General features: G+C 37.6%; 1 protein-coding gene across 1 annotated transcript in view; it reads right to left on the reverse strand.

The window, feature by feature from the left end:
* Nucleotides 1–21,670, reverse strand: part of PRIM1 (DNA primase subunit 1) — a 24,410-nt gene extending 2,740 nt beyond the window's left edge. The window contains exons 1-12 of the mRNA XM_007955151.2: nt 21,568–21,670; nt 20,172–20,329; nt 13,814–13,920; nt 13,670–13,743; nt 12,421–12,557; nt 11,941–11,999; nt 10,913–11,022; nt 10,099–10,190; nt 9,787–9,928; nt 4,572–4,641; nt 3,840–3,922; nt 1,839–1,937 (exon numbers count right to left, since the gene is read on the reverse strand). Coding sequence (XP_007953342.1) covers nt 1,839–1,937; nt 3,840–3,922; nt 4,572–4,641; nt 9,787–9,928; nt 10,099–10,190; nt 10,913–11,022; nt 11,941–11,999; nt 12,421–12,557; nt 13,670–13,743; nt 13,814–13,920; nt 20,172–20,329; nt 21,568–21,670 — 1,234 coding nt within the window. The remainder of the gene's footprint in view (nt 1–1,838; nt 1,938–3,839; nt 3,923–4,571; nt 4,642–9,786; nt 9,929–10,098; nt 10,191–10,912; nt 11,023–11,940; nt 12,000–12,420; nt 12,558–13,669; nt 13,744–13,813; nt 13,921–20,171; nt 20,330–21,567) is intronic.
* Between the last annotated feature and the right edge of the window lie 2,439 nt (nt 21,671–24,109).

Below are 24,109 nucleotides of genomic sequence, written 5' to 3' on the forward strand. Positions count from 1 at the left end.
AAATGATTTTGAGTTTTGTTCCACATTGTTCTCCCTCTCTATCCAGGATCTCCTACATCCCTTCCAAGGTCCACTGGGTCTCTTGAACTAATTGTTTCCATGCATCTTTGATTTTCTTCACTCTTCTTTGCTCCAGACAAAGAGAAACCAGTAATTGCATCTTAGATGGCCACTTGCAAGCTTTTAAGTCCCCACTCACTACTCACTAAAGTAGGATGCAGAACATTTTTTTTTCTCTTAAGAACAATGTTTTTCTGTACTATGTTATTTATGTCAGCTGAGCTTGATATCCTCATAACTATGGTCCTGACCCTGAAGGCCTTCAAGGTGTTTGCTTATGGCTAGGTTTTCATAACTTTGTCCCATTAGCTCTAATATACATAAAGACACTTTTTTTTTTTCTAAAATGAATTGTTCTCTGTTCCATCCTTGCCTCTTTTTTTTTTTAACTAATTGTTATTATTATTTTTAAAAATTTTGCAGTGTTTCCTCCCCTCCCTTCCCACCCTTTTACAGCACACATAAGTACATATGTAGAAATATTATCCAAAAAACCTACAATATGGTCATGAGTATAGTCCTGTTTACCTACTCATACCTTGATTTTTACAATAACGGACTAATACAATATTTGTCCTTATGTGATTGACTTATTTCACTCAGCAGAATGTCCTCCAAGTTTATCCACATTATGTGGTGTTTGCAGATTCTAGGTTATTCTTTAGGGTTGCACAGTATTCTATTGTGTGTATGTACCAAAGTTTGGTTATCCATTCCTCAGCTGATGGACACCTAGGTTGTTTCTATCTTTTGGCTATTGTAAATAGTGCTGTGATGAACATGGGTGTGCATATGTCTGTTCTCGTCATGACTCTCACTTCTTTAGGTGTATCCCATCACTTCTTGATACACATTTTTCCAGTCGAGCTGCACTATTTGATGGCCCCCAGAGGAACCTAGTATTTTTCTGCTTCTGTGCCTTTGTTCCTACTATTCCTTCTAGAATGAATAATTACTTTTTCTGTCTTTGAACCTTTATTCCATTAAATTTCTTCTTGTGGAAATCCTACTCATACCTAAAGGCATGGAATTTGGCATTAGGAATCAGAATTATTATAGCAGTTCACTGAAAGAAGTTCAGATATCACCCATTTCATATGAAGTCTTCACAGATTCCCACAACTAGATACCATCTCTTTCTTAGCATTTTGTAGTTCTGTTTTACACCAAATTAGTAAGATTATTAACTTTTTGAGGTATGGTGTGAAATTAATCTTTGTATATTTCCTTTATATTCCCTGATACATAAAAAATATTGAATATATATGTATTGAACTCAGTTAAGGGGCCTCAATTTTACTAAACAACAGTATAGTAAGACAAATCAGTAAACTTTTTTGGGGAAAGCAGAGACTAAACTGAAACCTAACTCACTGCTGTTGAGTCAGTTTGGACTCACAGCAACCTGTCCTTGGGTTTCTGAGGCAGTATCTCTATGTAAGTAGATTGCCCAGTCTTCCTTCCAAGAAGTGACTGGTGGGTTTGAATCATCAGCCTTCTGGTTAGCAGTCAAATGCCTTAGCACTATGCCACCAGAGTTTAGAGCTCCAAAATTGCTAACTTGCTGAATGCTTTAAACTACTTATAAAAACCCAATGCCATTGAGTCGATAGTGACCCCTCCTTGGGTTTCTGAGGCAGTATCACTACGGAAGTAGATTGCCAAACCTTCCTTCCAAGGAGTGGGCTGGTGGGTTTGAACCACCAGCCTCTGGTTAGCAGTCAAATGCCTTATACTATGATCTAAATAGATAAAAGGGAAAGGCTGTAGAATCTTACCACTCTTCTTGAGAAGTTCTCCTTTTCGGGATTCATCCAGTTTTTCAAGAAACTGCTCAAAAACTTTCACATAGGGAGCTAGACCAGTCTTCTTATAACCTAAGTTACGGAAAACATGCATTATAGTTAGCATTCTGGTAGCAAGAACAACATGGAAATATAACTTTTAAGTTTCTTATAAGTGTTTTCTAGAATAGTGCTATTAAATACAAATATGTGAGAAATATACTTAATTTAAAATATTCTTAATAGTCATTAAAAAAAATAATCGGGTGAAATTAATTTTAATAATCTTATTTTATTTGACCTCCACTATCTAAAATATTAACAATTCAATATTTAAGGAAAAACAAATTACAGTATTTTACATTTTTTTCCCATATTAAGTCTTTGGAATCCTGGGTTTATTTGGTACTTAAAAGCTCATCTCAATTCAGATGCTAATTTACCATCAGGAACACTTGATCTACATTTAGATTTAAATTATAAAATGTACAGTTGAAAAAGTAGGCTTACATATCCAGATTATTCCAAACATACATAAAGGCTTTTCAATAACAGAATTGAGTATCAGTTTTGAATTTGATTAAAATTAAATAAAATAAGAATTTCAGGTTTAATATCTTATTCTCTGAAGATATGATAGTATTTTTTTAAAAAGGGGTTGTTTTATTCTTTAAGGAGCTCTGGTGGCATAAGGGATAAGGCATTTGGATGTTAATTGGAAGGTCAGTGGTTCAAACCCACCAGCTGCTCCATGGAAGAAAGATGGAGTGATCTTCTGTAAAGATTTACAGCATTGGAAATCCAATGAGGGTCGCTATGAGTTGGAATCGACTTGATGGCAGTGAGTTTGGTTTTCTGGTTTTTGTTCTTTGCATTGTTTATTTTCTCTGAGTTCCCTTTTCTAGTTTATGTTGATCTGTCTTTGATGTTAGGAAAAAACAAAAACCAAACTCACTGCCATTGAGTTGATTTAACTCATAGTGACCCCTCCTTGGGTTTCCGAGGTGGTATCTCTATGGAAGTATATTGTGCAATCTTCCTTCCGAGGAGCGGTTGGTGGGTGTGAACCAGCAGCCTTCTGGATAGCAGTCAAATGCCTGAGGTGCACGCCACCAGAGCTCCCTTTGATGTTAGAGACTTTTCAAATTTTTAAAACAGAATGCTTTTATCATTTCAGAAACATTAATAGTAGAATGTACTAGATTTAGTTATTACTAGAACTGGCATAGATTATGCAAGATTTGAGCTTGGATTTTCAAAGGTTAGTAATATTTTAACAATCCATAAAAGATAAGAGACCACAAGTCTGCAACATCCAATATAGTAGTCACTGCAACATGTGGCTATTTATTTAAATTAAAATGAAATGAAATTAAATATTCAGTTTCTTAGTCATACTAGCCACATTTCATGTGCGCCAAAGCCACATGTTGCTAGTAACTGCCATGCTGGATAATGTAGATATATAACACTTCCATCACTGCAGAAAGCCCTTTGCACTCTATTGCTGTAGAGTAGCTCTTGGATGATAGTATAAGATTTGACTTCCTTTAGCAGGAAGATTTATAAATTTCCTAGCTCCTTCAAATTCTTGAATATAGAATTTAATCACAAGTTAGATCTATTTATCATAAAGCCCATTTGTATATATCAAAGCACTGCAAACATAGTTAATTATTAAACACAAACAGTTGTTGAACCTAAGAGACTGTGAAATTCAAACAACAGTAATCGACAATTTTATCATATAATATAGATCCCGCATTTAGAAGTTGCTCAGTATTTGTTGAATCAGACTGACTTCAGTAGCACACTTGGGCAAGTAATAAAGGACAGAAACACTCTTACAACATTACTTGTTACTGAGCTAGTCTCAGGGTAGACATTGATACATTCTGAGCTGAGACCAAAGGGAATTAATTAATGGCTAGAGCGACAGAAGGATGTCTGTATGAAAAGCTCGTGTTAAGGTGAGACTTGAATATATTAACCTACCTCTAGTTTTACGCTTGACATCAGATTCAGCTTCATTTTCCTCTTCATTAGTGGAAATGATATTCAGTTCATGGCAGATAGAGCTATAATAACAGAATAAGAGAAATTTAAAGTTGGCTTTTCATCAACATTACCCAGTGTATGACTGCATATGAATGTCACAAGATTTTCTGCAAAAATATTAGTAAAATAAATTTGATATTCTAAAAATAATCTATACTTAAGAGTTTTTAATGTATATTAGCATATTGTTGTTGTTGTTGTTATTTGCCGTGGAGTCAGCCTGACTCATAGCGACCCCTCCTTGGGTTTCTGAGGCAGTATCACTACAGAAGCAGGATTGCCCAACCTTCCTTCCGAGGAGTGGCTGGTGGGTTTGAACCGCCAGCTGTCTGGTTAGCAGTCAAGTGCCTTAGGCACTACGCTACCAGAGCTCCTCATTAGCATATTAAAGGCTGAGAAATCTTGTAGTAATGAAACTTATAAGCAAGCAGTTCTTAAACTTAATTTAACTTGAAAGCCTTTTTCTTACTTAACAGGAGCTGAAAAACTTAAATGGTTCTGTGGAACTCACAAGGAATTACTAGGGTTCTCATACAACCTTAGAGTAATCAAGTATACTGTTTCCATACAGCTACCTCTCTGGAAGGAATCTAATCCAATCTACTTTAGATTTAGAGCAACAATCACAAACAAACTCAAAGAAGTGGTGATCAGTGATTTGGAACATACCTTATGGTTGGAACAGCAAATGGATCAAATTGATCCACTTTTTGTAAGTCAATAGGGACAGAAATACGACCTGTAGGAACCAAAAGTTATAAACTGATAATTGTGGAATACAAATCATTATAGTCTGTTTCTAAAAGTTATTTTTGGTTGAACCTTTTTTTTTAATGCATTTTATTGAAATATAATTTATGTACAGTGAAATACACAAAATTAAAGTGACATGGGTCAATGCATTTTGTTTTTTGCAGTGTTCCCTCCCTACCCGTCCCACCCCTGGCAACTAACAAAGAAAGTTTCCCTCCATATATAAACCTTTCCTTGACTCTCCACGACAATGAACTAATACTAATCCTTTCTGTGATTCACTTATTTCACTCATCATAATGTCCTCCAAGTTCATCCATGTTATGCAGTATTTTGCAGACTCTACATTATTCTTTAGTGCTGCATAGCATTCCATTGTGTATATGTACCATAGTTTGGTCATCCACTCTTTCATTGATGGGCACATAGGTTGTTTCCTTCTTTTTGCTATTGTAAATAGTGCTGTGATGAACATGCGTGTGCATGTATCTGTTCCTGTCCTGTTTCTCATCTCTCTAGGATATGTATCTAGTAACGGGACTGCTGGGTCAAATGGTATCTCCAATTCCAGCTTTCTAAGGAATTGCCATACTACTTTCCACAGTGGTTTTATCACTTCACAGTCCCACCAGAAGTGTAAGAGAGTCCCAATCTCTCCACATACCTACCAGCTTTTGTTATTTTCTGTCTTGTTGAACATTGCCATCAGTGTTAGGGTGAGATGGTATCTCATTGTTGTTTTGATTTGCATCTCTCCAATAGCCTCTTTGAGCATCTTTTAATGTATTTGCTGGCCACCTGAATATCCTCCTTGGTGAAGTGTCTGTTCATGTCTTCTGCCCATTTTTCAATTGGATTGTTAATTCCTTTGCTGTTTAGGCATTGGAGTTTTCTATAAATCTTGGAGATAAATCCCTTGCCAGATATGTAATTATCCACAAGTATGAATTTGTGGCTGTCATTTTTGTTATGTGCTTTTTCGTGGTGTTGATTTCTTTGTTCCATATAATTTTCTGTGCTGAGCTCATTTTGTTTATGAATCATGTTATCACTTCCTTTGATGCTATTGTTTTAGTATTTGCTACATATTTATGCAGGAGCTCTGGTAGCATAGTGCCTAAGGCACTTAACTGCTAACCAGAAGGCTGGCGGTTCAAACCCACCAGCCACTCCTCAGAAGGAAGGTTGGGCAATCTACTTCCCTAGTGATACCGCCTTGGAAACCCAAGGAGGGGTCGCTATGAGTCGGGGCCGACTCGACGGCACATAACAACAACAACAACAAATATTTATGCTGGTCCTCTTTTTTATTTCGATGTGAAGGTTTTTCATTTTTCTTTGAAGTTACCCTGTGATTTATAGTTTTCTTCCCAAGTTTAGAACCATCTATTCTATCTTGTAGTTGTCTAGACTTCCCTACCATTTAGAAGTTCTGTAACGACACAGTTTCTTCCCTCTTTTTGTTTTTTTGTTGTCCCCATTTGTCAATTGATGTCTCTGGCTTACTTACATTGGATACTTCCATAGCTGGGTTGGTTTCTGGGTTATATTACCATGTGTGTTAATGGTCAGTTGTTTACTGTTGTTGCTTTTCTGTCCAAAGGACTCCCTTTAGCATCTCTTGTAAGGCTGGTCTGTTTTTAACAAATTCCCTTAATTTCTGCTTGTCTGGAAATGTCCTAATTTCACCATCATATTTGAGGAACAATTTTGCTGGGTATGTAACTCTTGGTTGGAAATTTTTCTCTTTCAGGATTTTATATATACCATCCCATTGTCTTCTTGCCTGCATGGTTTCTGCCAAGATATCTGAGCTTAGTCATAGTGGTTGCCCCTTGTAGGTAACTTTTCATTTTTTCTGTGCCGCTTTTAGGATTCTTTCTTTGTCTTTGGTTTTAGTGAGTTTGATGATGATATATCTTGGTGATTTTCTTTTGGGGTCTATCCTGTTTGGGGTTTGTCGGACTTCTTGAATGGATATATTCTCATTTTTCATTATACCAGTAAAATTCTCTTCCAACAAATATTGGACAATTTTGTCGGTGGTTTTAATTTTCTCTCCCTGTTCTGGAATTCCCATTACATGTAGGATATTCCTTTTGATGGTATCTCACATGAACCTTAGGCTTTCATTTTGTTTTGATCTTTTATTCTGATTGATCGCTTTCTAAAGAAGTATTGAGATACTTGCCTTAAATCTCACTAATTCTGTCTTCCATTGGTTCAATTCTACTCCTTTGCCCATTCAATGTCTTATCTATTTCTGAAAATTTAGTATTAATCTTCTGGACTTTTACCTGTAGATTTTGTATCATTTCTAATTTTTTATTTATTTTGTTATTTTGTTCCTGTATTGTCTTTCAAAATTGTTCTAGGGTTTTCTGTGTTTTCCTCAATTTTGTGAGTGTTTTCCTTGATCTGTCTCTCAATTTGTTGAAGATATCTAAATATAATTCTTTTGAATTCCATATCAGGGAGTTCCAATAATACATCTTCAGCAGAGATGCGTTTTGGGTCTGCATCCTGGTCCCTTGTTTCTCCTGCTCTTATCTTGTTTGTGTGAACAGTGATGCTCTGTTGTCTCCGAGGCATTATGATGTTTTTGTATTTATATTTAATTGGTGATTGTATGTTGAAATGACTTGACCATGATTTTTGTTTTCTTTGGATTTTACCTAAGTAAGCAGGGTACTGTGCTCCTCTACTCAGTAGTTGGCAGCACTTATACACTCATAACCCATCTCCTTTCCTGTTGTCAGCTTCCTGTACATCCCTGCCATCCTTGGCAAACAGGGCTTATTCTTAGGTCCTGTTTTTGTTTAGGTTTTTCCCGTAGTTGGTGCCTAATCCACTTCTGTATACTTCCTTTCAAAGTTCAGAGTTCCAGGATTATCTTCTGTATCTCTGTCAATTGGTTTATCTTTCCTTTGTTGAAGAGGGTCTGTGTAGCTTGTCTGCCTATTCCTCCATCTTATCAGAAGTCTTGGTTGAAACTTTTATCTAAGGCTTCTTGTTGTTGTTAGGTGAGTTGGCTCTGACTCATGTACAACAGAAGGAAACACTGCGTGGTCCTATGCTACCCTCATAATCTTTGTTATGCTTGAGTCTATCATTGCAGCCACTGTGTCAATCCATCTTATTGAGGGTCTTTTCCTTTTCTGATGACCTTCTATTTTACCAAGCATGGTATCTTTCTCCAGGGACTAGTCCCTTCTGATAACATGACCAAAGTATGAGACATGAAGTCTAGCCATTCTCACATCCAAGGAGCATGCTGGCTGCACTTCTTCTAAGACAGATTAGTTCGTACTTCTGGTAGTTCATGGTATTTTCAATATTCTTCACCGACACCCCAATTAAAATGCATCAGTTTTCTTTGGTCTTCCTTATTCATTGTCTGGCTTTCCCATGCATATAAGACTGTTAAAAATACCATGGCATGGGTCAGGCACACCTTAGTCTTCAAAGGGACATCTTTGCTTTTTAACACTTTAAAAAAGGTCTTTTGCAGCAGATTAGTCCAGTACTATAGTTCATTTGATTTCTTGACTGCTGCTTCCATGGGTGTTGATTGTGGATCCAAGTAAAATGAAATCCTTGACAACTTCAGTGTTTTCTCTGCTTAGAAAAGGATTACTATTTGTATTTCTAAACATTAAAAATATATTTAGAAATAAAAATTAAAGTACTTCCATATTAGCTATGCTTTTTTACTTTTCGTAAAAAAGCAACAACAAAAAAACACAGGTGTAAAAGACTGTTGAGCTATTCCCCACTGGTCCTTTATTGTTACTTTCATTTCTATTTCTCTTCCTATATACTCCCATATTTAAGTTCAGAACAGTCTCAAATTAGAGACTCCTGAAAATGGAACAAAATAGATGGAAATAGCTCATTACATTAGCTTGGTTTATTTGCTGAACTCAAAACATGACCTACATGTTTGGCATCTTTAGAAAGCATTTTGGAAATAAAATAGACATTATCCTACCCTTTTACAATATCCTTACTTGGTATAATATATAAAATTCATAACAATTAAAAATGATACAGTGATTCTAAAGACTGCCAGGTGAATAACAAATATAATAACTAAGGGAACTGGGCATTGCTGTTTGCAAAGAAGTAAAATGACTGTCCTATTTAATATGAAGGGACAGGGATAAAATCAAATTGTATATACTTGTAAGTGACAATTATTTACCTAAATCTTGAGTCTGAGAATGAGAGGACACCCAATGATACCTTAGAATTATAAAATAGGGAACATTAAGCTTGTTACCAAAAGAAGTTAAAACACATAGTTGACAATTTTGAACAGGGCTATATAAATGTATGTGTCACAGAGTAATTATTGTTTATTAAAGGAAACTAGGCAGTTTGATAGAATTGGAAGTGTGCCAGACACTTTTCTAAGCCTTTGCATTTGATTTCACAATAATCCATTGGGCTAGGTATTATTATTCATTTTACAGATAAGAAAACTGAGGCACAGACAGGTTAAGTAATTTGCCTAAGGTATTACAGTGATCAAATGATAAAGCTGGATTGTTTATACTAAAGAGGACAAGTATACATTTCTCTATTATGTCCCTTGGCTGGATGGAGTTTAAGTTTTATGACAATATAGCCACTTTCAAGTTGATTTTAAAATCAATTTCAGTCCACCAAATCTTATCTAAGAGAAATAAATGTAAAAGGGTAAAGCTTAAAACACTAAAAAAGAAATAAGAGAGAGAGTATAGTGGAAAAAGCACAGAACCTTGAGTTATAAGAACTGAACTCTGTTCCTAGCTCTGACACAGATTACAACTGTGGACAAATCATTTTAATCCCTTTGGCCACCATTTTCTCATTTGTGTACCAAGAGCTGTTATACTGTGATTTTAAGGTCTTCTCCAACTCTAATTCATCCCATAGCTTCAGAAACTCAACTGGAAAATATTTAGGTAGCAACAGATGCGGTAGCTATTAATTGACCATGTGAAAAATAATGTAGGTATTAGCTGACAGAGCAGTTCTTCATTCAGTCTTTAATATCTCAAAGATTGTATTTATTCACACACAATGATATACTTGCTAAAACAGTAACTTTCACTTTTTCCTTTTCCTTACTTTCTTTACGTAGTACCTGTTTTAGGATGAACGCTAAAAGGGCTCTTCAGTAAATGATTGATTCCTTTGCTAACATTGATATCCAGCCGTGGAAAACAGTATTGAAGCATGATCTCCCACTCTAGCCAGGGTCCACATTTGTCATTTTTGTTGTTACTCTAAAAACAGGCATAAGTGCAGCATATGAGAATCAGTAGGAACTTTTGAGGATTTCTTTAAAGATTAAAAAATGATTGATCTTCAACTATCTTTAACTTACTAAGCAAAAAAATCAATTTTATTAATAATTGCATTGTTATATATTAATACAAATTCCAGTGCTGTATACCTGATATTTACTGGCTGTGTCCTTCAAATGTTCCCAACGCTGAAGTGAACTCTGACATTTTTGGAAGTCTCTTTGAAGTTCATCATGCATCAGTGATGGGTCATTAAGGAACACAGTCATTTAGAGCACAGCAGTGAACAACTTAGTTTTCAGTATGTATTACTATAAGAATATCTAAAGCATATAAGTATTTAGAAAGTAGTTGTTAATGTTCTCTGAAACACAAATGTTAAACAGTTATATCTGTAAAAAAGTCCCTTGTAAAAATACAGTGGTGAGGTGATAGAAGGAATGAAAAAATAGCTGTAAACCTTTTAATATAAGAGTTTTCCTCAGTCTGCACATAATTTAATTAAATGATTCAGCATTCCTTAAATAGCCATTAACTCTAGGAGGGCCAGCTTCCAAAATGAGGAAACTGATTTGTGAAATGGGTTAATTCATTATTACATTCCATAGTAGAGATAGAAAAAAATGCAGAGATATAGGAGGTGTTGTGTGTAAAAGAGATTTAGTTTTTTTAGGAATAAGTATATGACACCATGGGAGTTCTGGTGGTGTAGTGCCTAAGGCATTAGAGTGCTAACCAGAAGGCTGGCAGTTCAGACCCACCAGTAACTCCTCTGAAGGAAGTCTGGGCAGTCTACTTCCATAGAGATACTGCCATAGAAACCCAAGGAAGGGTCACTATGAGTCGGGACTGACTTGATGGCAGTGAGTTTGGTTTTTTTGGTTTTATATGACACTATGTAGGCAGAACACATCTATAAAAACTGATAACAGCTAACATTTAAATGGTCTTGGGAAAGGATATTTTCAGGAACAAGGGCTAAAATCTTATCCCAGCTTTCTCTATCTTCAAGAATATCTTGACCAACCAAAGCATATTCTTCAAAGTATTTTTTTATGATGTTTATAGATCTTCTGTTGGAACAAGAACAAAGCCCCAATACTATTACCAACATATATGCCACATAAGTATTATTGCCATTTGGTGGGAGGCTAGTGCTTATTCCAATTTTCACTGAATTTCTAGGATTTAACTGGGTAAAATGGCAATGCTACCCCTTTCAGGATTATGAGAGTTTTAAAGAAACATTTTAAGGGAATACAGCCTAGCATAGTACCTGGATCAGAATATTCAAGAAATCTTTACTCCTTAAACTAAACTCCACAACCCAGGTTAATCAGATCATAAGTATGTAAAAAGGATAGAAAGCAACCAAGCAAGCCAGGATAACACAATATATCAGTAGTACAAAGTGAGATTCAGTCTAAAGTTTCTACTTGTAATCACTTGCTTTAACATGTTAACAATTACAGAGCACTTTGCAAATATTCTTCACATCTATTTATGTAATCTTTGCTCAACTCGTGACAGAGAGAGCCGATACTGTTCTCTCCATCATACAAAGAAGGAAACGGAGGCTCTGGTATTTTATGAAGGTCACAGTAAATCATTCCTTATCAAAGGCTCTTTTCACTATCTTGGAGAAGAAATGAAATCAGTGGAAACATCATTTGGATTCAGGCAGACCAGGACTGAACCCTGAATTTAACAAAATCTTGTGCGATACCAAGCAAGTTATATAATCTCTCTGAAATCTTATTTCCCTCATTGGTAATGGAGATATCATGTTCCCTGTGAGGTTGTGAAGACCAATGAGAACAATTTGTACTGTCCAATATCATGGATAATATAACACAATACAAGCAATCAATTAACTGTAGCTATTATTAATATAAAATGCTACCCCAGCAGTGAAAATTGATAACAAGGTAATTTTAAACGCACATGCAGGTAAATGAGATACAACTTAAATTGGGTCTTTTCCAACAGACCTGACAAAAGGGTGGATTTTTTCACTGAGGTGAACTTTCTTTTTAATGTCTGCACCACCCTGAAAAATAAACCATCAAAAAAGAAAAAACTTTGTGTTTATCATATAACGTAAATGAAATAGTTTTAAAATTTCTTTAAAAATATTGTTACATTTAAAATTATGCAAAAGCAAAGATACTAAATTCTGTCAAAGTATAGAAACTTGGATATTATTTTATATAGTCTCAATACCTGTAACTTTCTGTGTTTATTTGATATAATTGATCCAGAAAAGTAAATTAGTCTTCCTTTTGCCATAAAGAAGGATACTTACAACAAAATATGAAATATCTAAAAACATGTAGCTATTGCAGTATTAATTGATCTTGTCTACTCTGGAATGTGGATGCTATGAAAGTTTAATTTTCTTTGTTAGTAAACATACCAGATTTGATATTTGGCAAACAAAGAAATGTAACTTACCATTAAGAGGACCTTACCTTTACAAGACTCAAATACTCAACTATTCCAGAACGCACTGCAGAAGATAATTTTCTAACTGATTCATCACAGACCCAACAATGAACACCTCTCCTTCCAGAATATACCCAGAGACGATGCTTAAATCCAAAGTCCTCTGAGGAGAGAAGTAATAATAGGTTTTAAAATAAATCTACAAATTCTTAGTTCTTGCTTAGTTCCTTAGTTTCTTTTTTTTTTTTTTTGATTCAGGTTCAATTTATTTTGGCAAAGTAATTTTGTAAATGCTATTGCATTCTTCCATCAGAATATTTTTATTATTTATTTATTTATTGTGATTTGGGTGAAGATTTACAGAGCAAATTCACTTTCCATACAGCAGTTCTAGTTCCTTAGTTTCACTTTTTACCTTTTCAACGTAATGTTGAAATATCCTTTAACCACATTAAATTATTGTAGTTTCCTGTGCTCCTCACACATTTGTCTTCCTATATTTGCCCATTCTGGTATCTCTGCCTATAATTTCGTCATGCCTTAGTACCACTTTCCTTGACCAGTTGCCATTTATCCTTAAAGACTCAGCTTATGGATATTAAAAGAGCTCATATATTTAAAGTGGTTAGAATAGTTCCTGGTAGATAGTGAGCTCCATATGTGAGTTCATGATCATCATCATTATCACAATCACCTCTTCAGGGAAGCCTTTTCTGATCTCATCTCTTCCCATTCCTTGTGTATTCCTACTGCTCTATAGCCCCACAGCATCCTATGTATGTTAATTAACACAATTGCAATTTTTAATTTTTTTAAATCTGTCATCTTATAGACTGTGTGACTTCCCTCATCTAGAATTTGTTGTTGTTGTATGCCGTCGAGTCAGACTCGACTCATAGCGACCCCTCCTTGGGTTTCCAAGGCAGTATCACTATGGAAGTAGATTGCCCCATCTTCCTTCTGAGGAGTGGCTGGTGGGTTTGAACTGCCAGCCTTCTGGTTAGCAGTCAAGTGCCTTAGGCACTATGCTACCAGAGCTCCCTCATCTAGAATGGTACTTAGCAATATTGACTACGTAGCTCAATAAATGATTGAATTAGAACACACTGGTTTGTTCAACAGCTTTTCTTTGATTTCCCCATCATATGTTTCAAGGAAACATATTAGAAATTTATAAGAATAGATTATAAACAAGTATAGAGGAAAACAAAGACTAGTATTCTAGGGAAAACAGATTCTTGCCCCTGACCCCAATCAGGTATTGGTGATACTTGCCCTTCAGTGCTCTGTCAATGATGCGTATGGCCATTGTCATGAGGGTCCAACACTTAGAACATATGTCTGCAGAACTGGAGCAGAGTTATTATTACTCACTGGCAGTGATACCACCCATCCCAACAGCAAATACACAGTGCTTACCTACAACATCTCCTCACATCATCGTAATCAGTCATGTCAATGTCAAATACCAGCTCTTTTTCCTGAGCTTGGAAAGCTCCCAGCTTCACTGTATTGTGTTGACTGGGCTACAGATACAAAATATTTATCAGTTTCTATAAGAGATGCCATACTGCTAAATGTTTTTAGTTTCTACTCACACAGAAATTGTGGGCAAAGAGAAGCAAAGAAATCACATGCTGAGTCTATGTCAATTGCAGTTCATATACTAAGAACTGATGACAGTTTAACTTTTATCTACTTAAAATGGGGTTTGATAAATATATATCCACCATAAGTATTTGGTGATTGATAGAACTCATAATAGAAATGATTTTACATCTCTGATAAGGAAAAGCACATACAAATAACTAATGGCCTACTGCACAGCATTTTAAAAACCTTCACTCATTACTCTATCTTTAAGTAATAAAAATGTATTTATTTAAAAATGTTCAGTAATTAAAAAGGATCTCCCCAGTTAATTTGAGCTAAGCCTTTATTATAAAGAGGTTATGGTCAAACAGGTGAAGTAGGTAAACTGAATACAGAGGCTTATTTTTGCTCTCTCCAAAGCCCCACAAAAATGATAGTAAGAGGTTTAAAAAAAGCATAAAAAATAACCAGAGGGGAGACAGCACCATGACAGTTTTACTGGAAATCAGCAGGAAATGGTAGTTAAGTGAGTCTCATAAAAGCTGAATCTTAAGGTGTCAGTAAGAAAAACTAAGAAACAACTCCATTTATATCTCAGAACTCCTCAAAGGCTCAGAAATAGGTGACACTGGGAATCTCTGGAGTATATGTGTATGTGTGTGTGGTGTGGTGGTGGTGGTGAGGGTGAAATTCAAAACAGGAGGTTTTGTTAAAAGTATCTCTTTCTAAGAAGCAGTTAGCTCCCTAGATTCCTATGATTACTCTGCAGAGCTAGGTAATTGCTTTTCTTCTTCCCTGGCAGAAGACACCTAAATTATTATCTGGACAGAGTAAAAGAGTCTCTGGGTAACAGTTGAAGAAGAGGGTATTTTACTGGTACTGGAGGTAGAAACCTAAGGCATTTGACTGCTAACCAGGAGGTTGGTCATTCAAACCCACCAGCCACTCTGTGGAAGAAAGATGGGGCAATCTACTTCTGTAAAGATTTATTGCCTTGGAAACCCAATGGGGGGCTTGCTATGAGTTGGACTTGACTCGATGGCAGTGAGTTTGGGTTTTTTTGGGGGTAGGGGAGGGGTAGTAACTGGGCATTTACAAGTGGGATGTTGAGATCCAGCCATTCTCCTCCCCACCCCTTCTATACCCATCCAATGCCAAGAAGCTGGAAGACTCCTCTGTGACATATCTGACCAGGTATTCTAGGCTATAGGAACAGATCAGTGACTAAAACAAAGATCTCTATGCTAGTGGCCTTTTTATTCTAGCAATGATCTAGATAAACTGTCATCAGAGATTGCCCAATAAAATGATCCAGTCAGATCACCCTTCAGTAAAGAAATATCAGCTATGTGTACAAAGCGTCCAAAAAGCTATTTAGTACTCTTATTCTTAAATATAAGTAACAAACAAGAAATTAGCAAACATATGAGGAAAGCCTTTAATGTGAAAGAAGAAAAACTTTCCAGAAAAAAAAAAGCAACTTACAGAGAGAAAACAGCTGTGCATTAGAAGAAAACTTAAGAACTACATCAATATCCTCATCGATTATTGAAGATATTGTCAGTAAAAAGAAAAGAGCTCCTGAAAATTAAAGAAAAGGAAAACTGGAAGAAAAGAAAGTAGATACGGAAGACTAGTCCATGAGGTCCAACATGACTTTAAGATTTCTAGAGAGAACGGAGAAAACAGGAAAAATTATATAAAGATAAAAAAGGAAAATTTCCCAGAATTAAAGGACATGACTTCATGATTGAAAGGGCTCACCAAGTATCTAGCACAATAAACAACAAAAGGTGCACATTAAGACATGTCATTGTGCCTTCTAAAAATTAAATTTTTATGTACTTCTAAAAACTTCTCCAAAAGTAAAAAAAGAACCTACAGATTGGGAAAAAGTATTCGGCAATGACATCTCTGACAAGGGACTTATCTCTAGAATTTATAGAAAACTCTAACACCTCAACAACAAAGGGACAAATAATCCAATTAAAAGATGGGCAGAAGACATGAATAGACACCTCACCAAAGAGGATATTCAGGCAGCCAACAAACATGAAGAAATGCTCACGATCATTGTAATTAGAGAGATGAAAATCAAAACAACGAGATACTATCTTGCCTCAGCACAAGCAGCAAAGTTCCACAATACAGAAAATAACAAATACTGGTGAGGATGCAGAGAGATTGGGACTCTCGTAAACTGCTGGTGGAACTGTCACATAATACAACCACTGTGGAAAGCAGTACGGTGCTTCCTTACAAAGTTGGAATTAGAAATACCATTTGACCCAGCCATTCCATTACTAGGTATATATCCTAAAGAAGTGAGAGCCAGGACAAGAACAGATATATGCACACCCATGTTCATCGCAGCACTATTTACAATAGCCAAAAGATGGAAACAACCTAGGTGCCCATCAACAGGAGAATGGAAAACTAAACTATGGTACATACACACAACAAAATACTATGCAACCCTAAAGAATAACATAGTATCTGCAAAACACTGCATAAGGTGGATGAACTTGGAGGAGATTATGCTTAGTGAAATAAATCAATCACAGAAGGACTAATATTGTATTAGTCTCTTATTGTAAAAAGTCAAGGAAAGGTTTCTATATGGAAAGAAATTTTCTTTGTTGGTTACCAGGTGTGGGAGGGGAGGGGAGGGAATGCTGTTAGATAGGTAGAGACAGGTGTTGATTGGGGTGAAGAGAAGGGCAATGTACCAAATGTGAATGATCAATACAGTGGCACTGAGAAAGAGGAAGACAGAGCTGCATGGGAGGTACAGACAACAAAGATGAACCCTTTTGCACATACAGTACTGTATTGTCAGCGAAGGCAAACGTTGATATATGGGTGGATAGATGGGTGGTCAGGCTGAACTATTAGGTATGTCTATGCAGGGGGTAGTATGCCCAAGACCATGTATAGGGTTGGCAGACGATGATTCTACAAGTGTATTGGTATGTTCTGTAAGAATCCCCAGGTGTATAGTAGAGCTGACAAGGGATAAGGTTGTGTCACTTCTTGGCCACAGCCAGCTACCCAGGGGCAGCGAATAGTTGGACCTGTGGGCTTGGGAACATAGTCGCAGGGGACATCAAGCTCAATTGGCATAACATGCTACACAAAAACATTGTTCCACTTCCTACTTTGGTGAGTAGCGACTGGGATCTTAAAAGCTTGTAAGCAGGCATCTAGATGTAATGATGGGTCTCTCTTCATCCAGAGCAAAGAAGAATGAAGAAAACCAAAGATGTGTGGAAACAATTAGTCCAAGCAACTGGTACACCATGCGATCCTCAGCCTATTTGACTATGAGACCAGAACTAGATGGTGCCTGGCTACCATTGTCAACCACTCAGAGGGGGATCTATGTGGGAGATCCTGGATAGAGTGGGGGAACAATGTGGAACAAAACTCACAATCATTAAGGAAAAAAAGGGACCAAGTTTGGTGGTCTGGTAGAGCCTGATGGAACCCCTGAGACTATGGGCCCTAGCTGCCCTTCAGGTCTGTAAGCGAACCCATACCTGTGGCTTCCAGCCAAACAAAAGACAGGCATATGAGCTGAACATTTATATTAGGTAGATACACTCCTTGGAGAGAACAATCATGGGAGAATAGAAGGGGTGCTTATGCACAGGGAGACAGCTCAGGGGGCAGGAGTGCATGGGAGGGAAGGACACAGGGAAGAGGTAACTACGGGGAGGAAGTGGGAGGGGAGCTGTTGCATTATGAGAAATTGTCATGAGATGAAGCGTGTATGAGCTGCTGCAGTATGGAAGATGAATTTGCTCTGTAAACTTTCACCCAAATCACAATTAAAAAAAAAAAAAAAAAAAGACATGTCATTGTGAGATTTTAAAACATTGGGAATAAAGAGAAAATCCTAAGTTTCTAGATTCAACACAGGAACAATAATTAGATTGGTATCACTTTTCTTAAGAATAATATTGGAAGTAGAAGACAATAGAGTAATATCTTCAAAGTTCTGAAGGAAAATGATTTCCAAACTCAACAAGTATAAAGACATTTTCCAGATACATAAGGTGTCAAATGCTTTGTATTCCATGCACCTTTTATTAGGAAGCTCATGGAAGATGTGCTCCATCAAAACAAGGGAGTCAAGAAGAGGACACCGAATCTGGGCAACAGGGGATCTAATACAGGAGAGAGATGAAAGGAATCCAGAGTGGTATGAAAGGAGTACAAGATCATATTTATTCATCAAACTTAAAGAGTAACCAGTCTACTTGGAGAGGTCAGCAATTTCTTTGAGATGAAACTGACAGACAACCTGATGGGTCTGAATACACTGGGAGATTAATTAAGACAATTGGCAAAGAGTTTGCAGTTGAATTAGTAATCTAAACAGAATTCTTAATCTAATAATTATATTAGGAGCATGGTAAATTAGGAAAGGAAAGGAAAGGAAAGGTTTTTTGTGTGGTAAGGGTAGGCGTTGAGGTCAAAGAAAGGTAAATCATCTGCTGGGGTGGAAAGTCAATAGATAATGCTTAAATTGGAAAAATGAAAGAAAGTAAAGCATGTATTTAGAGACAATGAGGCAAATAACTTAAATCAGTTAAAAGAAAGTGGTTGCCTCTGGAAAGCAGAAAATGATGGGAGGGGGAAGACTTTAAAAAACAAAACAAAAGGAAACTACCCGATTCTGTAAACTATTGGCATAAATAACTGGTAAAAATCACAAATCAAAATATATACCAAAAATCAAACCAAATCCATTGCCATCAAGTGGATTCCGACTCATGGTGATCCTGTAGGACCGAGTATAACTGCCCCATAGGGTTTCCAAAGATGTAAATCTTCATGGATGCAGACTGCCACATCTTTCTTCTGCAGAGCAGCAGGTGGGTTTGAACCTGACCTTGTGGTTAGCAGCCAAGCGCATAACACAGTGCCACCAGGTCTCCTTTACACACACACACACACACACACATCTACAGATGCCTCTGTCTTGGCACAATATAAAAATGAGACCTTTTTTACCCCCCTTCAGTATTAGGGAGAAGAAAGCCAAAGGGCCCTTCTTTTGAGATTTCAACTTTATTCCCCAATAAACTGTTCTGAAGCATTTTTTGCTGCTTGCCTTTTCTTCCTTATCTGTTCTTCTCCCCTTACCCTTTAGGTAGGAGACAAACCTAGAATTTAGAGTCAGAATATTTGGCTTCTATCTTACAGAAATTGTGTGACTTTTGGGAAACTAAGTTCTCTGGGCCTATTTCTCCACCGTAAAAAGAGTAAGTTTGATACAAAGAACAAGTTACATAGGATATGAAAAGCTCCATATAAAAGCTATCATCCCATGTGTGTTTTTCCCCGCATGTGTATTTTTAAGGAGAAAAAGAACAATTCAGTTTATTCAACAAATATTTATCGGCTACTTGCTATTTGAGGTGCATCTAGTCTAGGAAACATCAGTGGCAGGGAGTGGGAGGAGTGGCAGGTCGCAGATCTCATTGAGAAAGTGCTATTTGAGCAAAGACTTGAAGAAGGTGAAGTATGAGTGAAGCAGATATCTGGGGAAATGGATTCTAGGCAGTGGAAACATCTTGAGCAATGGCTGGTGTTGCTGCAGTGGAGTATATAAGAAGGACAGAATGGCATCTACTCTGAGTGAAATAGGAAGCCACTGGAGAATGCTTTGAGCAGAGGAATTACAGAATCTGACTTGTTTTAAGAGGAATCACTTTGGCTGTTGTGTTGAGAATAGATTTTAAGAGTCTAGAGAGGCAAACTGTTAGGTCTTATAGTAATACAGGGGACAGATGATGATAATAGCAGTGCTTGGATTTTCGATATGTGGGAGTGTGAGAGAAATAGAAGAGTGAAGAATAATCCCAATGCTGGAAGAGAATATAGGTTTTTTTTTTATTTTCTCCCTTACACCATGTTGACTTTCTCATTTAGTCTTTTAGCCAGCTACTCAACTTTTTGTTCTCCTGAGAATGTAACTAAATCACTCCCAAATGACCTCCGGTCAGCAGAATTTCAAAGAATAAGAAAGATTATACTGTATTTGCAAAAACAGCTAAGTCAACATTGGGGGTCCTCAGTGTGAATAAACTAAAAAATTTATAGCAAATTCTGGGGGGCACCAACCCCTTCTTGGTTCAAAAACAAAACAATGAAAAATTAAAAAACAATTACATACTCTGTGGGAATATACTGCACCTATATCAATCTTGTATGGATTCATTTTCTGTATCTCCTTTTCCAGTTCACTCTGGTTGTTGAAGGATTGGTAGCGAATGTAAATATCATCTTTCAATGTGAATGAAAATTCACGGTTTTGAAAGTAATTCTTTGTAACTGCAAAAGAAATTTACATTTTAAAGTTAATCTGATACTTTATTCATCTCAGGGCATTATGACATTTGAGAAATTAAGGTATTTAGTGAGGTCCCAACGCCCAACACTGTGCTACATGTAAAAAAAAAAAGGACAAAACTTAGTCCGTCACTTGAAGGGAGCTCTGCTGGTGTAGTGCCTAAGGCATTTGACTGCTAACCAGAAGGGTGGCGGTTCAAACCCACCAGCCTACATTCTCTCGCATGTTGTGGAAAAAAATAATGAAATATCTTTAAAAAACTAACGCCACCTCACTCTCCCTGGTGGGCATTAATAAATGAAATCAGCTGCAAAGAGGATATACCTTTCCTCCTCCCAGAGACCACTCATCTGTCCATGATACAGAACCCGACTCTGTAGCGTCCTGCTACAAGTACAGCTCAGTAAATCACCTTGCTTAGGCACCGCGTTGGGAGCGCTGGTAGCGTAGTGCCTAAGGCACTTGATGCTAACCAGAAGGCTGGCGGTTCAAACCCACTAGCCACTACAGGGAAGAAAGATGGGGCAATCCACTTCTGTAATGATACTGCCTTGGAAACCCAAGGAGGGGTTGCTATGAGTCCGGTTGACTCGAGGGCACATAACAACAACAGGCACCGCGTCAGATAAACGGGACACCTAATGTGAGCCTAGGAGCTCTGGTAGCATAGTGCGTAAGGCACTTGACTGCCAACCAGAAGGCTGGCGATTCAAACCCACCAGCCACTCCTTGGAAGGAAGGTTGGGCAATCTACTTCCCTGGCGATACCAACTTGGAAACCCAAGGAGGGGTCGCTATGAGTCGGATTCTACTCGAGGGCACATAACACCACCAACAATGTGAGCCTGACCCTCGTAAGGAGAGGAGCAGAGGCTGTATGTTTTACCGTCTAACCGTTGTTGTTGTTGTTGTTGTTGTTGTTATGTGCCGTCGAGTCGGCCCCGACTCATAGCGACCCCTCCTTGGGTTTCCGAGGCAGTATCACTACGGAAGTAGGATTGCCCAACCTTCTGTCCGTAGGCTGGCCATTATAGCCTCTCGACCCGCTTTCACCTCAGAGACAGTGGGAAGGGCTTGAGATACTGCATGAAGACTCCCAGCACGATGCCTGACTCACAGGAGGTCCTTCATAAATGTCATTTCATTATAAAAGTTCCATTCCAGAACCTTCTAACGTCCCCTCCCGACCCACTACCCATCCCGCTCCCCGCCTCATCACCTCCGCCATAGTTGAGCCAGCGATAGTATTGTGCGTAGGGAAAGAGCCTTCGGTAATAAAGCTTAAGCAGCTCAGGCAGATCCGCAGAGTCAAAAGTCTCCATGAAGCATGGAATTCGACTTGGACAGGAGTACCCCAAGATTTGGCGGGAACTGAACAACGGGCACCTCCGTCACTGCTCAGGCACACTTGGCCGGCTGTCTTCCGGGGCTGCCGGGATTTGTAGTTCCCGCTTCGGGGTTGGTTCCGCCGGCAGTCTTCCTGCAGCTGGGCAGACCCTACGGTCCCGGTTCACGTGGGCGGGGACTATCTCACCCGTTCCCGCGACAACATCTTCGGAGGTAAGACCTTTCGTATATCGATTTAAGTTATTAATGATGTAATAAAGATATAGGAGCTCTGGTAGCATGGTGCCTAAGGCACTTGACTGGTAACCAGAAGGCTGGCGGTTCAAACCCACTAGCCACTCCTTGAAAGGAAGGTTGGGCAATCTACTTCCGTAGTGATACTGCCTCGGAAACCCAAGGAGGGGTCGCTATGAGTCAGTCCGACGCCACAGCACATAACAATAAAGATACTGCCTTCTAACTTTATAAATGTTTTAGAAATAACGTATTTAAACAATGTTAGCTGGTATGTTTAAAAGAGCTTTTGGAAATTAGTTCTTTTAATACTTTAACAGAATTACTAATTCCAGCAGAACACCAAGGAATATAAATTGGAGGAATTTTTAGAGTTTTGGAGAGCTTTACGGTTATGAAAACAGTCCGTTTGCTACTTATACGACAGTTACATCAATTAGCACTACTGAAGCACTACTGAATAAAAAATGATACATTGCACTTGTGGATTGGGGTGGACATCTTGATAATCTCATGAGCATCGTGTTACTTGAAAACCATCATCATCTTTATGAGCTTTATTATGTTCACAATAATAGTAGGAAAGTCAGGAGAGAATAGAGCCTCTAGTAAAACTATCAATTTATTTGCCTGATTTTGGAAATGATCTTCGTTCCCCAGCTCCTGTGGTCAGATGACATTTATTTTAATATTGCTAGAAATCTGGGTTTCTGCACAATCTTTTTTTTTTTTTTTTTTTACTTTTCTTGTGGTGAAACCATACACAAGACATTTGCCAACATAACAACTTCCCCATTTACAGCTCAGGGACATTGATGACATTTTTCAGGTTGTGCCACCATTATTGCTATCCTTTTCTAAAATATTCCACCACTATTAGCATAAGCTCAATGCTCCACAAACAAAAGCTTCTACTTTTCCTCTCCTTTCTTTTCCTCCTCACCACTAATAATGTATTGTTTTTGGTAGCTATTGTAAATGATACTGATTTCCTTATTTCCTTTTCAGCAATCTCTTTGCTGGTGTAGAGGAGTCCAACTGAGTTTTGTATGTTGATCTTGTATCCTGCCACTATGCTAAATTTCTCAATTAGTTCCAGTAATTTTTTTTGTTGAGTCTCTTGGGTTTTCCATGTATAAACCAAAAACCATACTCACTGCTGGAGAGTCGGATCCAACTCATAGTGACCCCCCTCCTTGGGTTTCCAAGGTGGTATCGCTACAGAAGTGGATTGCCCAGTCTTCCTTCTGAGGAGTGGCTGATGAGTTTGAACTGCCCACCCGCCTTCTGGTTAGCAGTCAAATGCCTTAAACAATATGCCACCAGATACATAGATATTTTCAAGTCTGCTAATAAGTGTGTTCATTATTTCCCAGTTAAAGATTTATATGCAATAGACAATGCTTAAAAGATTTATTAAAAAGAATTTATTTGATATGATCAAGGTTTTATCTGTTTAGCTAAAGTTCAGTAGCTTAAGAATTTAGGAGCTTTAATGATAAAAAGCATATAAAACACCAAATTGTGTCTTGCTGTTAAAGTAACAAATTTTTCTTTGATTACTTGTTGGGAGATTTCATTCTTAGTGTAATTTGCTTTAACAGTAAGGGTAGATTCCTGAGTCAGACCAAGATGCCTGGTTTTGAAAAACAGTAAAGTACCGTTTTAAGAATTTATTCCTTATAAGATCCGGTGTGGAAGGTGGTAATATTATCCCCATTTTACAGATGAAAAAGACACAGAAAACTCAGTTGTCAAAGGTCATAACTGGGAAGGAAGCCAGACAGCCTGGCTCCTGAGTCTGTGTGTTTAACCCCTAAGCTACATGCTGTGTCTCTACTAGGCGTTGTTGTGAAAGTGAAAGTAAAGAGTGCCTGGCATAGTCTGTGACCCAGAGCCACTCAATGTGTGGAATTATTATTCCCTAATAATGTCCCAGCATAACCTGTTGCCACCTACAGCATAGAGTAGAACTGTCACATAGAGTTTCCAAAGCTGCAGTCTTTATAAAAGCAGACTGCCACATTTTCATGGAACATCTGGTGGGTTTGAATTGCAGAACTTTTAGTTATCAGAATGCTTCAGCACTGTACCACCGGGGCTCCCTGTGTTCTAACATAGAGGCTTTTAACCCAGATGCCACACGGAGGCAGTATTGGCATTCAGTTTCTTTCCTCTAA

Source organism: Orycteropus afer, unplaced genomic scaffold (assembly GCF_000298275.1).
Source record: "Orycteropus afer afer isolate SDZICR_OR568_19922 unplaced genomic scaffold, OryAfe1.0 scaffold00490, whole genome shotgun sequence".
NCBI classification, from domain to species: domain Eukaryota; kingdom Metazoa; phylum Chordata; class Mammalia; order Tubulidentata; family Orycteropodidae; genus Orycteropus; species Orycteropus afer.